General features: G+C 43.4%; 1 protein-coding gene across 1 annotated transcript in view; it reads left to right on the plus strand.

Moving 5' to 3' along the window:
* Positions 1-14,690, plus strand: part of POT1 (protection of telomeres 1) — a 135,703-nt gene that overhangs the window by 89,499 nt on the left and 31,514 nt on the right. The window contains exons 11-15 of the mRNA XM_060244811.1: positions 8,979-9,142; positions 10,069-10,151; positions 10,369-10,410; positions 10,814-10,970; positions 13,519-13,721. Of these exons, the coding sequence (XP_060100794.1) occupies positions 8,979-9,142; positions 10,069-10,151; positions 10,369-10,410; positions 10,814-10,970; positions 13,519-13,721 (649 nt within the window). The remainder of the gene's footprint in view (positions 1-8,978; positions 9,143-10,068; positions 10,152-10,368; positions 10,411-10,813; positions 10,971-13,518; positions 13,722-14,690) is intronic.

Consider the following 14,690-nt stretch of genomic DNA (forward strand, 5'->3'; position numbering starts at 1 on the left):
CCCGTACTGGGACGATATTCTGGTCAAGGCGCCATCCATGGATCAAACCAGGACAGCTCTGAACATGACCATTGCTACCTTATCCTCTCATGGTTTCATCATCAACTACCAGAAGAGTTCTCTTCATCCAACTCAGAATTTAGTACACCTGGGGGTTCAAATTGACTCATTTAGGGACACAATCTTCCAGACTCAGGAGAGGACAGTAAAATTAGTCGGCATGCTGAACTGAGTCATGAGGAGGAGGAAGGAAAACCTCATGACTCTGGCACAACTACTGGGAATACTGGTGTCATGTGCCAGGACATGATGCAGTGGGCCCACTTCCATACCTGACCACTACAAATCCTGCTCTGCCCCTTCCAGAATGAAATCAGCCTCAGGAGTTCAAGGATCATCCTGATGCTGGCAAGCCTGAAACAAGCTCTCTGCTGGTGACTCATTCCCGATCGCTTTCTAGCTGGCCAGGTGATGAGGGACCCGAAGAGGCTAGTGGTGACAACTGACGCAAGTCTCTTCAGATGGGGGACACATCTGATGGGGGCAGTGGCACAGGGTCAGTGGTCCTCCCAGGAATCCCTGAAGAGCATAAACCTTTTGGAGTTGAGGGCAATAAGACTAGCCCTACAACACTTGGTAAATCATATAGACGGAAGACATGTTCTCATTCAGACAGACAACCTGACAGCCAAAGCCTCCGTGAACAGACAAGGGGGAACAAGATTCAAGTCCCTGCATGCAGAAGTGGAGTTAATTTTCCAGTGGGCAGAAAACCACCTTCTCTCCCTGAAGGCCACACATGTGGCAGGATGGGACAACACAGTAGCAGACTGGCTGAGCTGCCAGACTGTAGACCAATCAGAGTGGTCCCTTCATCGCTCGGTCTTCCTACAGATTTGCAAGTGGTTCAGAACCCGGAAGTAGACTTGTTGGCATCAGCCCACAATCATCAGGTGGACCAGTACATGTCCAGAACAAAAAGCAGAGGGACGTTGGCTTCCTCAATGCAGATTGGCCCCCTTCTCTTTTCTATGCATTCCCACCCTTTCAGATTCTCCCAAGATTCCTGCAGAGAGTTCAGGAACAGAAAGCAGAGGTGATAGTGGTGGCCCCATTTTGGCCCAGGAGGGCCTGGTTTCAGGACATTCAAAAACTAGCGATGGGTCCACCCTAGAAATTATCAATAAGCCCAGACCTTCTCACTCAGGGAGCTTTGAAGCAACCTCATCCAGAGCTACTCGGTCTCACTGTTTGGAGATTGAACAGCAACACCTGAATCGCCTAGGTTATCCCAGAGAAGTGGTCAACACCATGCTTTCCTCCAGGAGGACCTCCACTAATAGAGCCTACAACATCACCTGGCAGGTGTTTAGCACTTAGTGTGCAGACAGAAGGATTGAGCCCATGACGGCCCCAATAGCCTCCATCCTTACCTTTTTACAATCTGGTTTAGACAAAGGCCTTAGCACCAGTACTCTTTCTAGGCAGGTGGCAGCCATCTCAGCCATTAGAGGGTCCAAGAAGGGTGGGTTCATTTCCATGCACCCTCATATAAGGCGCTTTCTTAAAGGGGTGTCTTTGATAAATCTTCCCCAGGTCCATTGTTTTCCCCCATGGAATTTGAATACAGTTTTAGATGCCTTATGCCATAAACTGTTTGAACGCATGGCATCTTGTAATCTCAAACTACTTACTTTTAAGATGGTTTTCCTGGTTAGCATTACCTCTGCACTCAGGGTCTCAGAAATCCAAGCCCTTTCCATCCACAAGGATCTCTGCGTGTTCCACCAGGATAAAGTAGTGCTTCGCCCAGGCCCAGCCTTCATCCCAAAGGTCAGTTCTAGTTTTCACTATTCAGAGGACATTGGCCTTCTATCCTTTTGCCCTAATCCTGTTCACATGAAGGAAAAACTATGGTGCTGCCTAGACATGCGAAGACGCCCTGAGCTTTTATTTGGACAGGACCAAAGACTTTCATAGCACTGAGTCATTGTTTGTCTCCTTTAGGAACTCTTCCGGGGGATGCAGGATGTCTCCAGCAACAATTAGCAGATGGCGTAGGGGGGTGCATTATTGAGGCCTGTAAGATTTTTCTCTCCTGTTGTGTTATGTGTAACCCACAGGGGGTTACAGTCCATTCCCTTAGGGAAGCGGCTACTTCAGCAGCCTATAGAGCTTTTCCATCCACAGAGGTAGTTTTTATAAAGCGGTAGTTTTTATAAGTCAATCCATTCCTTCACCAGGCACTATAGGATTGGTAAACTTGCTTCAGCTGAGGCTGCATTTGACAGAAGGTTTCGTCAGCATGCTGTCTAGAGGGGAAGCTGAGGAGACCTGCTCTGGGGTACAGCTTTTTTACGTCTCAGGAGTAAGAACTGGATGACTCTTGGAACCATTGGAGAGCAGAAGATTCTGTTCACTTACCGTGAAGTCTTCCTTCTCTGTGGTCCCAGAGTGGTCCAGTCCTGCCCACCCGTTTATTGGTGGCCTCAGTTTTCAGCGCTAGACTGGGATCTGAATTCCCTTTCCCTTGTTCCCACTTGGTTTCAGAGAGCTAGGGGGACAGAGACTGTTTAGGTTAATCTGAGTGTTAGTTGGAGGGAGAGGGTTTCTTGTTTTTCTCTCCTGTTACGTTATGTGAGTTACATATAGGGAGGTGTGATGGCTTGAAGTCGAAGCCAAGAGACAAGCACCTCCCCTTCGGGTTCAGGTTTGTCGGCCCTGCCTTCAGAGAGGAGGAGCTATGATCCCAGGAGTAAGGACTGGATCACTCTGGGACCGCAGAGAAGGAAAACTTCACAGTAAGTGAGCAGAATCTTCTGTTCCCTTTAGCTCCTTAAAAAAAAAAAGTTAGACTTAAAGTTTTTGTGGTTGTTTAGTCATAGTCTAGGTCCCAGGGGTGTCAAACATGCGGCCCGGGGGCTAAATCAGGCCCCTGGAGGGTTCCTTTCAGGCCCCCTAGAAACTGGCTGTCATCTGCATCCTTCTCCCTCTCTCTTGCTTCCTTCTGCATCACGGTTTGCTTTGCCAGGCTTTCTCAATCACAAAGGAGCTACAGAGCAAAGCCTCTGTTTTCTCCTTTAGCTGAGACTCCTTTCTTGGGGAGGAATAGTTTGCTTTGCCAGGCTCTCTCAATTGAACAGCAGAGCTATTGAGCCAAGCCTCCCTTCTATTGGGTGAGGCCCCTCCCCCTGCTGGTCCCCTGGGGAAGGAAGGAAAGAGCCAGAGCTTCCTTTGCCCGGTTCCCTGGATTGCATGTGAGAGATACAAAGAAAGCACCTTTAAGATCAACGAGTGCTAGTGTTTTAAGCGTGTTTTGTTTTAAACTGCTCTGTGTTTGTGTGTGTCCTTTATAAAGTTTATATCTCTGCTACCTGGCATTACATTTTATGACACACATGGCCCAGCCCGACAAGGTCTCATTTATGTCAGATCCAGCACTCACAGTTACAGAACCTTTATTGGAATAACAGATCCAGTACTCATAAGAAATTAGTTCACCCCTAGTCTAGGATAAGTCCTGCAAGTTCCATTCGCTTATTTCCCCTCTCTCACTAGGTCTTCAGCCTATGTGGGGCTGTTTTAAATACTGTTCCCATTGTGGGAGCAAACTCATCCCCTCGAACAGACACTCTCTATGCCTGCTTTGTCTGGGGGAGTCTCACCGTACAGACATCTGCCTGCATTGTTTACAGTTCAGCAAGCAGACCCGTACAAATTGTGCTGCCCATCTCCAGTCAGCTCTCCTCACCTTGGCTCTGACTCTCCCAACTGATGGCAGTTTCTGCCTTACATTATTCCACGTAAATGCATTCAATGTACAATTTTTCCGTATGAACATGTAAATTGTTTGTTCCTTTTAAGCAGTCACTTTGATCCTGGCTACATGTCACTCTGACCACATGAGAGCTCTGCATATGTATTAGGGATTTCAAATTCACCTCCATTAGCAGAGTGCTGAGAAGCATAGAAATTCCATCCAGTAGATGAGAAGCTGACGGACTTTCTCCAGCCAGTATTTATCCTTCCTTTATATCTATTTAGCTCATTTTCCTTGGGGGTGAGAAGTGGAATAAACAGTCAACCAGTGGCTTCTCAGGCTATAAAATCATGCTTTAGACTTTTAGCCCACAGTTCTATTGAAAATTGCAAAGACTTCCTTAACTTCAGTAGATTTTTTTTGCTTCACAAAGGCCAGCGCGGAAGAGAGTGATTTTAGTGATAAGCATGTAGATGCAATCAAGTGCTCACTTTCTGCAGAAATTTCTCCTTTGCATTTGAAGCTGCTTCAGGATTGTGTTGCCATGTGAATTGCTGATCAAATGCTAGGATATCCTTTTCAATATCATGTTCCATTTTATCATAATAGCTAAGAGTTTGGAATCAATGGCTTAAAGTACAAATGTACTTTCTTGCTGTTTTGTTACCAAGAAGTTGGTTACAAACTCTATAAGTAAACCAAATGTTTAATTTTATGTTTAAAATGATACTTATTTGAAAATACAGCAATGAGCAAGAAAGCAAAAGTAGCAAAAAAATTATGAGGATATTAGGTGATAGTGGAATATGATGATCTGTTTTATAAATATCAAATTATAATGTAGTATTCAGGCCACAAACAATTCACTTCATATAATGTAATGCAAAACTGTAATTTTTCTGAATTATGTTACTGATACCATCACCACCAACAATCATGAAGCAAATTATGTCTCTTTTTTATTTGCTAGTGATGAAAGAGGCTATTTACTTGTTGATTACTTTCAGGGGTGACCAAACTGTGACTCGGGAGCCACATGTGGCTCTTTCACACATATTGTGTGGCTCTTGAAGCCCCTGCCACCCTGTTAGCTGGCTAGGAGAAGGCATTTTTTCCCCTTTAAATCACTTCTCCAAGCCAAGCCAACCAACAGATTGGAGAATGTAACGTTAAAGCTGCTTGCTTTCCACCTCCCCTCCCTCCCCCCCATCTATTTTCCTTCCTTCCTTCCTTCCTTCCTTCCTTCCTTCCTTCCTTCCTTCCTTCCTTCCTTCCTTCCTTCCTTCCATCCTTCCATCCACCATTCCTTTCTTCCTTACTGCCTTGTCTTGTCTAAGTGTCTGCTTTGCACCTCCTGTGGTCCCTGGTCCTGACTAAGACATCGTCTGAGCATTAAAAAAAAGTTATAAAGCTGTATATAGAGATGGTCTGAGGGCACCTCCTGGTATAACGGCACACTCCACCAGGGCAGCTGCTACATCAGCTGCTTTTTCTACCAGAGCCCCAATTGGGGAGATTTGTAGGGCAGCCACATGGTCTTCCTTTGCCACCTTCATTTGGCACTATAGAATTGACCAACAATCGTCCGTTGAGGCTGCCTTTTGGAGAAGGGTCCTCCAGCAGGTTGTTAGCGAGTGAACCCTAAAATTTTCCCACCCTGACTGTGTCTTTGTTACATAACCAGTTCGGATGCCTTCCCCCACTGAAGGAGAACGAAACATTGGACTTACATGAAGGTTTCTTCTCTTCAGTGGGGCGAAGGCATCCAGTTTACCCACCGCTATTCTTGTGATGTTAATGTTTAAAATTAAAAAAAAAAAATCTGCTTAGAATTGTATATGTTCATAGGGGAAAAGGTCATGCATACAGAGGATTATGTGGGTAGGGAATGGCATAGAAAAAGGTATATTCTCTTGTTACACTACTGCCTTTTCCTCCTTGTTTCTGTATCTTACATTATTAAAGTTCCATTCACAGTTCAGTTATAAGCGTTATTAGTAATTTTTTCGACTAGGCTGTTTCACGCCTGGAAGGGCATCCTCGCTCTGCCTAAGTAGGCGTATCCAAAACATTTGCATAGCCCTGCCCGGAGTGAAAGGGGGTGTGGCCTAACCAGTTTGGATGCCTTTGCCCCACTGAAGAGAAGAAACTTTCAAGTAAGTCCAATGTTTCATTTTCCATTCTTCATAATGAACCAGGCTTGGTTGTCTTCCAGCAAGTGTGAGCTCACGTAGTAATTCCCTTGGTGCCTTCATTTTGGAATTCAGTTATGGGACATGTTACCATGGAGACAATATCTGTCCTTCACAGCACTTTGTAATGGACCTTTTTTTTCCAGTTAGGATTTGTTTTTCTGCCAGTGTGCAAAGGTTCTACTTTCGACCTTCCAAATAAATTATGAATGTTTGGCTAGTATTAGTGGGGTGTAATACTTGAAGTTCACCAACAAAGATGGGTTTATTTCCTGTTGCCTATCTTACTACATTGTTGGAGATCACTTGATTTTCAAGGTTTGAGACAACAGGGGTTATCTTTTCTGTATAGTAACAGTACAATCTTTGGCAGGAATAGTCTAGGAAAATACAAACATACAAAGTTTCCAGGATTTTAAAATACTTAAATAAAGCATTAAAAAAACCCCTCAGTTTAAAAACAGGGGTGTCAAACTCGTTTATTATGACCTCTGCTTGAGATCCTGGAGAAGTGCTTCTAATCTGAGTAGACAGTACTGACCTTGATGGACCGATGGACAGAATTATTATAAATCAATTTCATATGTGTTCTGCACTGACATTTCAGTTTTGGTGTAGTGGTTAAGTGCACAGACTAATCTGGGAGAACTGGGTTTGATTCCCCACTCCTTCACATGCAACTGCTGAATGACCTTGGGTTAGTCATAACTCTCTCAGAGCTGTTTGTCTCAAGAGCAGTTCTGAGTGAGCTCTCTCAGCCCCACCTGCCTCACAGGGTATCTGTTGTGGGGAGGGGAAGGGAAGGAGATTGTAAGCCACTCTGAGACTCTGTGGGCGTTTTCGCACTGACCTTAATCGGCAGCGACACCCCTCTTCAGTGTGCAGGATCTGCGCGGATTTCGCACCAATTGCCGCGGAGCACCTGGAAGAGCCGGAAAGTCCCGCGGCTTTTGCGGCGCAAATGGAAACTGGTTTTTGGTGGTTTCCATTTGCGCCGCAAAAGCCGCGGGACTTTCCGGCTCTTCCGGGTGCTCCGCGGCAATTGGTGCGAAATCCGCGCAGATCCTGCGCGCTGAAGAGGGGCGTCACTGCCGATTAAGGTAAGTGCGAAAACGCCCTGTGTGAAGGGCAGGGTATAAATCCAATGTCGTCATCGTCGTCTTCCTCCTCCCCCTCTGCAAAACACTTTCCTTCTGAACACTTCAGTTCATGCAACACCAGTGTCTTTGAATGAGCCAAAAGCACCTTGCACAAGAAGAAAATGTTCTGATCATAGGTGTTTTGGAGTACTCTGACTGTTCAGTGGAAAGATGGAAGATGATCAGAGACCTGACCTGAGATACATGGTAGTGAAGTAGACTGCACCACTTCAGATTCCATGTGGGGAATTTCATCTTTGAGAGTGCTCTCATGTAAGGGGGGAGGGAAGTTAAGGGTAAAAATTGTAGCCCAGATCATGGCCAACTGTGCTAGTTTCCTGCCTGTCTGGTGTCTTATAAGTAGGAGGATGTTAAAAAGGTTATCACTCACCTGTATCGTGAAGTGGCATAGACCACTATATCAGTTTATTCTGCTGGTTGTGTAAACCAAATTATTCTGTGAAGCATGATCTCTTCTGTCTCTTCTCTACCTTGTTTACTTATGTGAGATATCTTGCAGCTTCATTTGAAGGACTGGAGTGGAGGTTTGCTTGACTGTATGTTTATCTGAGACACTTTCTGTGAAGAGTCTGACGATTCCACACTAGATTTTCCATCCTGGTTCAGCCCTGTCCCCAAACTGACATTCTACACTTGAGTCTTGGAATCATATGAGTTTATGATTCTGTGATTCTAGTGTAGAAAAAAAAAGTTTGGGGACAGATCTGAACCAGGATGAAAGGTCTAGTACGGAATTGGCCAATAATATTTCCTAAATGTGTGAGTCAAAAGGGCATGATTACTTTAATCTTATTCACCATACTAACTCTTGCATTTGGAGGTTCCTTCTTTCTCCGCGCCTCAAAAAAGACTGCTGCATTATTACATAAAGTGTAAAATACCAGAAGAATATCTGTTTTTGTTTCAGAAGCTATCTTCTGCATGTCTTTCAGTCTCAGAATGATTGGTGTATTTCTTATGCTCAGCGCACAATTCAGCATAGTAACAATGTACAATGCTGCCATCTCAAGGAAAATATTGATACTGCATTGCTAACTTTACTTACATTGCAATAGTATTGTTCTTGGAAGTATTATTTTCAATTTTCTTGCATCTACTTTTGCCCTCTTTTAGGCAAACCCTTTGTGCAACATGGACTGCCAAGGGGAAAATGTAACTTTTCCCTTGTAGCGGTAATATTTTTCTCTTAATTCTCCCATAACTTGTTCTTACTTACTCAGAAATTAGTGGCACCAGTTCATTGGCATTTGCCCAGGTAGGGTTTGAGCTGTGATTTTATGAAACCTTATTTTCAAGATTTCTGATTTCCTGTATTAGTTGGGTTTTTAAAAACTTTTCCTGTGCTATAATGGCATCCATATCAACAATAAATCCATTAGATTGCTTGTTCCCTTCCTTTTCACTAAATAGTGCTTGAGGCAGCACACAAAGAGTTTGAAGTCAACACTAAAGCAATTCAGAAAAAAAAACATCAATTTGAAAGTAAAAAACAGCATTATTTGTGGCAGGGCTCTTTTTCTAGCAGGAGCTCCTCTGCATATTAGGCCACACCCTCCCAATGTAGCCAATTCTCCAAGAGCTTAGAGAGCTCTTAGTACAGAGCCTACTGTAAGCTCCAGGAGGATTGTCTACATCAGGGGGTGTGGCCTAATATGCAGAGGAGCTCCTGCTAGAAAAAGAGCCCTGATTTGTGGGAATATTTGGGATAGGGATACCTATTTTCACACTGGATATATCCAAGCATGCATTCCTACTCTCCACTGTAAAATCTGTTAATACTCTTTGCCTGTCGCGAGCAACTGGGATTTTTTTAGATTTTTAAAAAGTAATCCTCTTGTTAATTTTATGCTCTGATTTTTTTCTAAGGTTGGAAACTTCATCAGAATGTACAGTTTGCATGCAAAATCCCAAAGCCCTGAAGACAAACCTGATGTTTCATACATACAGTTCCATCTTCATGGAGGCACTGGTTATGGCCGCGGGATTACAGTCCTGCCAGAAAACCATCCAGATGTCAAAGAACTAAAAGTGTGAGTAAATAATTGAGAGAACTGTCATTGGATAATAGAGATGGTGTATTTGTGTGTAGTACTATGTTGACCTTTTCCTCCATAGTGGAACGACTATAGTAGGCTTAAGAGTTCTCAGAAATCTTGTGATTTTGGTGCACATTCCCACACTGTTTCTCCACTTTCAAAAAACCCCCAAAAGGTATGGATATGAAAATGGCTGAGGTTCTAGCTGGTGCACCACAGAAATTGAAAGACTGAACTGTGATTGAAGAAGCCCCAGTAAGAATCATGCCTTCAGCCATAAAGAGCTGACTCCAGGTTTTCTCTGCCTCCTTGTGCTAAGTACTTCAGAAGGGTCGAGGAGGCATTGCCTCTGCATTGGCAGAGAACGCTCATGCAGCACCAACTGCCTCCATCATAGAAGAACACTTGACTTACAACCTGCCGCTATTTTGCAGTGTGCTACAGCCATTTGGCAGACATTTCGTGATGATGTCTACAACCTTTTCTTAGAATGCCAAAATGTAGCATTTATGCAAAGTGAGCCAGTAACATCCACTGCAGCAATCTAGAGTGTAGTGACTCAGTTTGCCAGATATCTCTTATTTTAAGACAGCATGCATTATTCCAGGATATCATAAAAATCCTTTGTTTCAAATGCCCAAGCTCTTCAGCAGCCTTAATCACTAGGCATTTGAGTTCCAAAGTATGTATTTACAATGTAAATCTGATAGCCTTTGAATTATAGAAATTGGGGGCTAAGAGTGGCATTGCATCTTGACCTGAGTTTGTCGCTAATAAATATGCTTCCATCTATCACATAGATGCACAAATTGGAATGAGTTAATCTGTTCTGATAATGTAGGAGCACAAGCCTGAACGGAATTGTTTACTTCGGGTTTCTTTGTTTTTAATTTCAAAAAGTCATTTTCCTCATCTCTCAGATTCCTGGACTCTCAGGCTACGAGAGGATATGCAGATTCAGAAAACTCTTCTTCTCAAGAACCTGAGCACTCCTATCTTACATGTAAGAATAAAAACCAATAATTATACCTAGAGTGATAAGTAGAAAAGATATTGGCAGTTAATATTCTTGGATGTTCAGGTTTTGTTCTCATTTGTCCGTTTCAATTTGTCATTTTAAGTCAAAATATTTAAAACTCAAGACGTTAAATTTGTATCTTTTCGTTGCAGGGATTTCTGCTGATACAAAAACGTTAATTTCCCTTTTCTCTTCTTTTAAGTAGGATCCTGTTTAGAGGAATACCAACAGTTATCTGTTACAGGTAGGATTCTTGCATTTGGTGCTGATTTGCATAGATAAACTTGCATAAAAAGTATTTCTATCCGAAGGATTATCTCCTCTCATACTGCCTAGCCTGCCCGGTAATACCTGCCTGCCAAGCCCTGCTCTCTGTGCTTCTGCCTTCAGAGGTAAAGCAAGTGGCATTTCTTTCAGGTGGTACCTCTGTTTTGTAATAGTGCCCCCCTTGAGACTTGCCTGGCATTTACTTTTTCTTTTAGGTGCCAGGCTAAAATATATCTTTTAGGGCAGGGGAAAAACATTATTTGTTCCAAGATTTAAAGTTGGAGAAATGATAGTTTTTGTATGAACACTTCTGTTGGTCTTCCTTGCCCACTTTGCCTACTTTGTGTACTAGTTGCTTATTAGTATTTTATTTTTTCCAGTGCTAACTGATCACCAGCACTTTGATGTGACAACAGTTAATACTATTCTAAATAGCCGAGTTCCTCAACAATATCGCATCAGAGCTAAGCTGAGAAGATTTGAACCCAAGAAGCTCCATCAATCCGTTAAACTTCTTTGTCCACAGTGCAACTCGTTGTAAGTTCTGAGTTGCATCTCATTATAAACTGTTAATTCGATTTTGGAAGCATTGTGGATGGGCCAGGTTTTGAGCTGCATTGGAGTTTTGTATCACTTGCCGCTTTGGGTATATGATAAATGCCTATTATATCCTGATGTTGTCATGTGTTGTGTCTGAATTTTCAAATTAAATAGCAATGTGTCAGAATCTTGCAAAGGCGTCATTTGAAACATAATGCACAATATATAGGTACGTTATCATTAACTGACATTCAATGGTCTCCTTGCCAAATAAATAAATAGGAAGGTACCATCACTCAGTGGCAGAACATCTGCTCAAGACTAAGAAGATTTCAGGTTGAATCCCCAGCATCTCCAGTGAAAAGGATTCAGAAGCCGCTGTCAGGTCAGAGCAGACCAAATGAACAGACCAATGGACTGGCTCGGTATACAGCAGCTTTGTGGGTTCTTCAGACATATAATTATATTTGCACAGTGGAATATTGTTTTCATTGTGTTGCATACAACTTGAATAATTAGATGGGGATACAGCTTGCAAGCATTTCAGTGTGCTCTTTTTGCTCATAATTTCCATATCGATATGTGCGTAAAAAAGCAGAAGGATCCAGCATAGGGTGAAATGAATGTCAATGTGTATGGGCAGGGTTTTTGTCCAGCTTTGTTGCATGTTTTTTCAAGGTGAAAAAGTGGTTTCTAATCAGCATATTTAGAAGCAAGTCAAAGTATAAAACATGCTAAAAAAAAAAAAATCCCCATCAGATTAGCACTACCCTGTGCCATCTCCAGGAGGGTGAGATGACGGCCTTGTAGCCCTTCGGAATTGCTGTGGAATTAGCAACGTTAAATCCTACGGAATTGATTTTATGGTGTTTTTAAACTGTTCATACCTGCTAAAAAGTGACTCTAGGGTTATTACTGTGTGTTCAGTGGAATTATAGCCTGTCTAATCAGGTTTCGTATGTCCCATATGCACTGGTATTTTTATAACATGAAAGCAGGGATGTAGCCACAATGGGGCACTTAGCGTCATGTGTCCAGTCACTCATGGCCTAGGCCCCACAACTCCCACTGCCCATGCTATGCCCGTACCTGCCGGTCCGGCAATGGGCACAGAGGTGGAGGATGTGCAGCTGGAGTGCTTATTAACCGCCTCGCTAAGTATTAATCACACCAGCCCTCCAGCTCTCCCTCTTGCAAGCTGAGCAGGCAGATGAGGCAGGCAGGCCTCGCTGCAGTCATGTGACCAGTCATGTCCTGACATCACATGACTGGGTCACATAACTGCAGTGAGGCCTGCTTGCCTTGTCCATTGCTTGTCCAGCTCTGTGGGGATGGCAGCAGCCACTGCATGGGGGAATTCTCCTGGGCCAGGTAATGGGGATGGAGCTTAGGAAGGAAGCATTTATGAGAAAGGGCCACTGCCTCTTATCTTTTGGACTGTTCGGAATTCACCTTCAGACTCCCTTTTAGGACACTTTGTTCCTTAAGCAGGCAGGCCAGATTGTTTTCCCAGGGGATGAGCATCTAACAAAGTGAAGTCAAGTGGAAACTGAGGCTGAAATAAAACATAATTAGTTGTTTAAGATGCTGTAAGTCTCTTCTTCCTTTTAGCCACCTGCATTGATAAAGTGTTTAATAAGACAATCCTTGGGGGATGGCAGAGGTTGCATCCATGGCAGAAAGAAAACCACAAGGAAAAACCTAAAATACCAGTCTCTTATTTAGCTGTTTACTGGTGCATTTTCCAGACATCCATCCCTTGCTTTAAAAAAAAATTCATCTCTGTTGAATATCCTCGCCTCTCCCCCCACCCTTCAAGTTTCATGTATGGTATTGTTTGCTGTGTCATTTTCAGTCAAGTCTCGTACAAATGAATCTTGTTTAATATGAGAGATGTTTCTCCTGTTAGTTGCTTTTTAAAAAAAAAATGCTGGTTGAGCATTTCATTTGGAAGCATGAGCAAGTGCCCCACAGGATTTCCCCAGTGCTCCACCAATCAAATTTTTCTGAAGGCTTTAAGTTTCTGTTGTATGCATTTTCCAATTACCCTAATTTAAACTTGCACATGGAAATGTATGAATTTGTAAGATCCTGTGTCTGAAATATGTTATAATCTCATTTAAAAAGGCACTGTATAGGGATTGCTGAACCGCGAACTGATATGTTGATTCATGAACTGAGCTAGTTTGTAACTGTTCACAACCCCTGCTTTTTGTTCCTTGCCGGGTTTTGCAAGGAGCAGAAAGCAGGAGCCATTTCACCCCCTGCTTTATGCTTCCTGCTGCTCAGCTTTTTTTTGTGAAGAGCAGAAAGCAGAGCCTACAGGTTGGAAAATGCATATGAACTGCCACAAATTGCCCTAAAATTCATGGAGATTTGTGATGACTGTTTCGTTCATAATAATTACTTTGTGAACCATGAATCAGCCAAAATTTGTGATGAACTTTCATTTGCGAGCTGGTTCATGGCAGTCGCTAGTGTTGCATTTCCGCTTATTGTATGCTTTGAAACAGGCCGCTTATCTTTATGTTGCAATTGTTTTCAGGCAAGAAGTTCCAGATGTGTCCGAGTTTGATGCACTTTTACAAGCTTCATCTAAGCATCCAAATCCAAATTTACAAAATATCCCCTTCTGTCAATCTGTTGTGTGGGATATTGAAAACCAAGGAAGACGATACGTAGCAATTCATTTTGTGACACGCTATGAACTACTTCAAGAACCAGAAGACAGTTTGATTATGATTGAAGGTTAGCTAATTAAATTGTACCTGATGTATTCGATAATCCAAGAGTCATTGTTGGCTGGTAACCTATCTTCAGATGATTCCAGTAAGCCCAACTTCATGAAAGTGCTTGTGGTACACTAATGTCCTATTTTCAAATCCTTCTGCTGTGGTCAAGGTGTTTCAGTGTGCACTGTGCACAGAAAGCCACTTTTTTTTTTTTGTTAGAGAAAACATACCTCACATAGAGTGGTACAGCAAAGAAAGTGAGAGCCATATGGTATGCCATGTTTGTACTAAACCTTGAATGAGGCTTTGAATCATGTCCATGATGTTTGGGGTTTTTTTGTACACTCCTGTCACACCTTGGGGTGCAGGCAGGGAACGAGACACAGTCCCAGACAGGGTACGAGTTGAAGAGCAGAGGGGGAACCACCAGGGTAAGTCCAAAGCACAGAGTCTGAAGCCAGTCCGAGGTCAGAGCCAACAGAGCAGAGCAGAATAGGAACCAATAAAGAGCAATGTCCCAAAACACACCAACCGATAGCTGAGTCATTCGTAGCCGGGAGTTCAGGAGCTGAAGGATCAGATTGCAAAGCCAGCTGGGGTGGATGCACGTCGCAAAATTAGACGCGTTGCTTCCACAGGAGAAATCAGGCCAGGGAGCTAAATGGCTTGCTGCCACTGTTTCCAGTTTAGCGAGCAGCCAGGCTCTTGTTAGAACTCTGGGCTGAGGGAATGCCTAGCTCTCAACTGCGCTTCTCAGTGCTGGGTGGCCCAATCCTGCTGAAGTCTCTCTCGAAGACGAGCCATCTGCGGGTTTGAGTCAGGAGGACTTTGTGCTTGTGGCCACTCAATTGCACGTAATGAGGGTGGCAGCGGCCAGCTGTCAGTTTCTTCTGAGGGACCAGCTGCTGTGCTGTCAGAGGGCTCAGCTGCTGGTTCTGCTACAGCTGGCAGCTTCCCTTCATCATCACCCATGACAGATCTTCTT

The sequence above is a fragment of the Heteronotia binoei genome, chromosome 8, assembly GCF_032191835.1.
Source record: "Heteronotia binoei isolate CCM8104 ecotype False Entrance Well chromosome 8, APGP_CSIRO_Hbin_v1, whole genome shotgun sequence".
Lineage (NCBI taxonomy): Eukaryota > Metazoa > Chordata > Lepidosauria > Squamata > Gekkonidae > Heteronotia > Heteronotia binoei.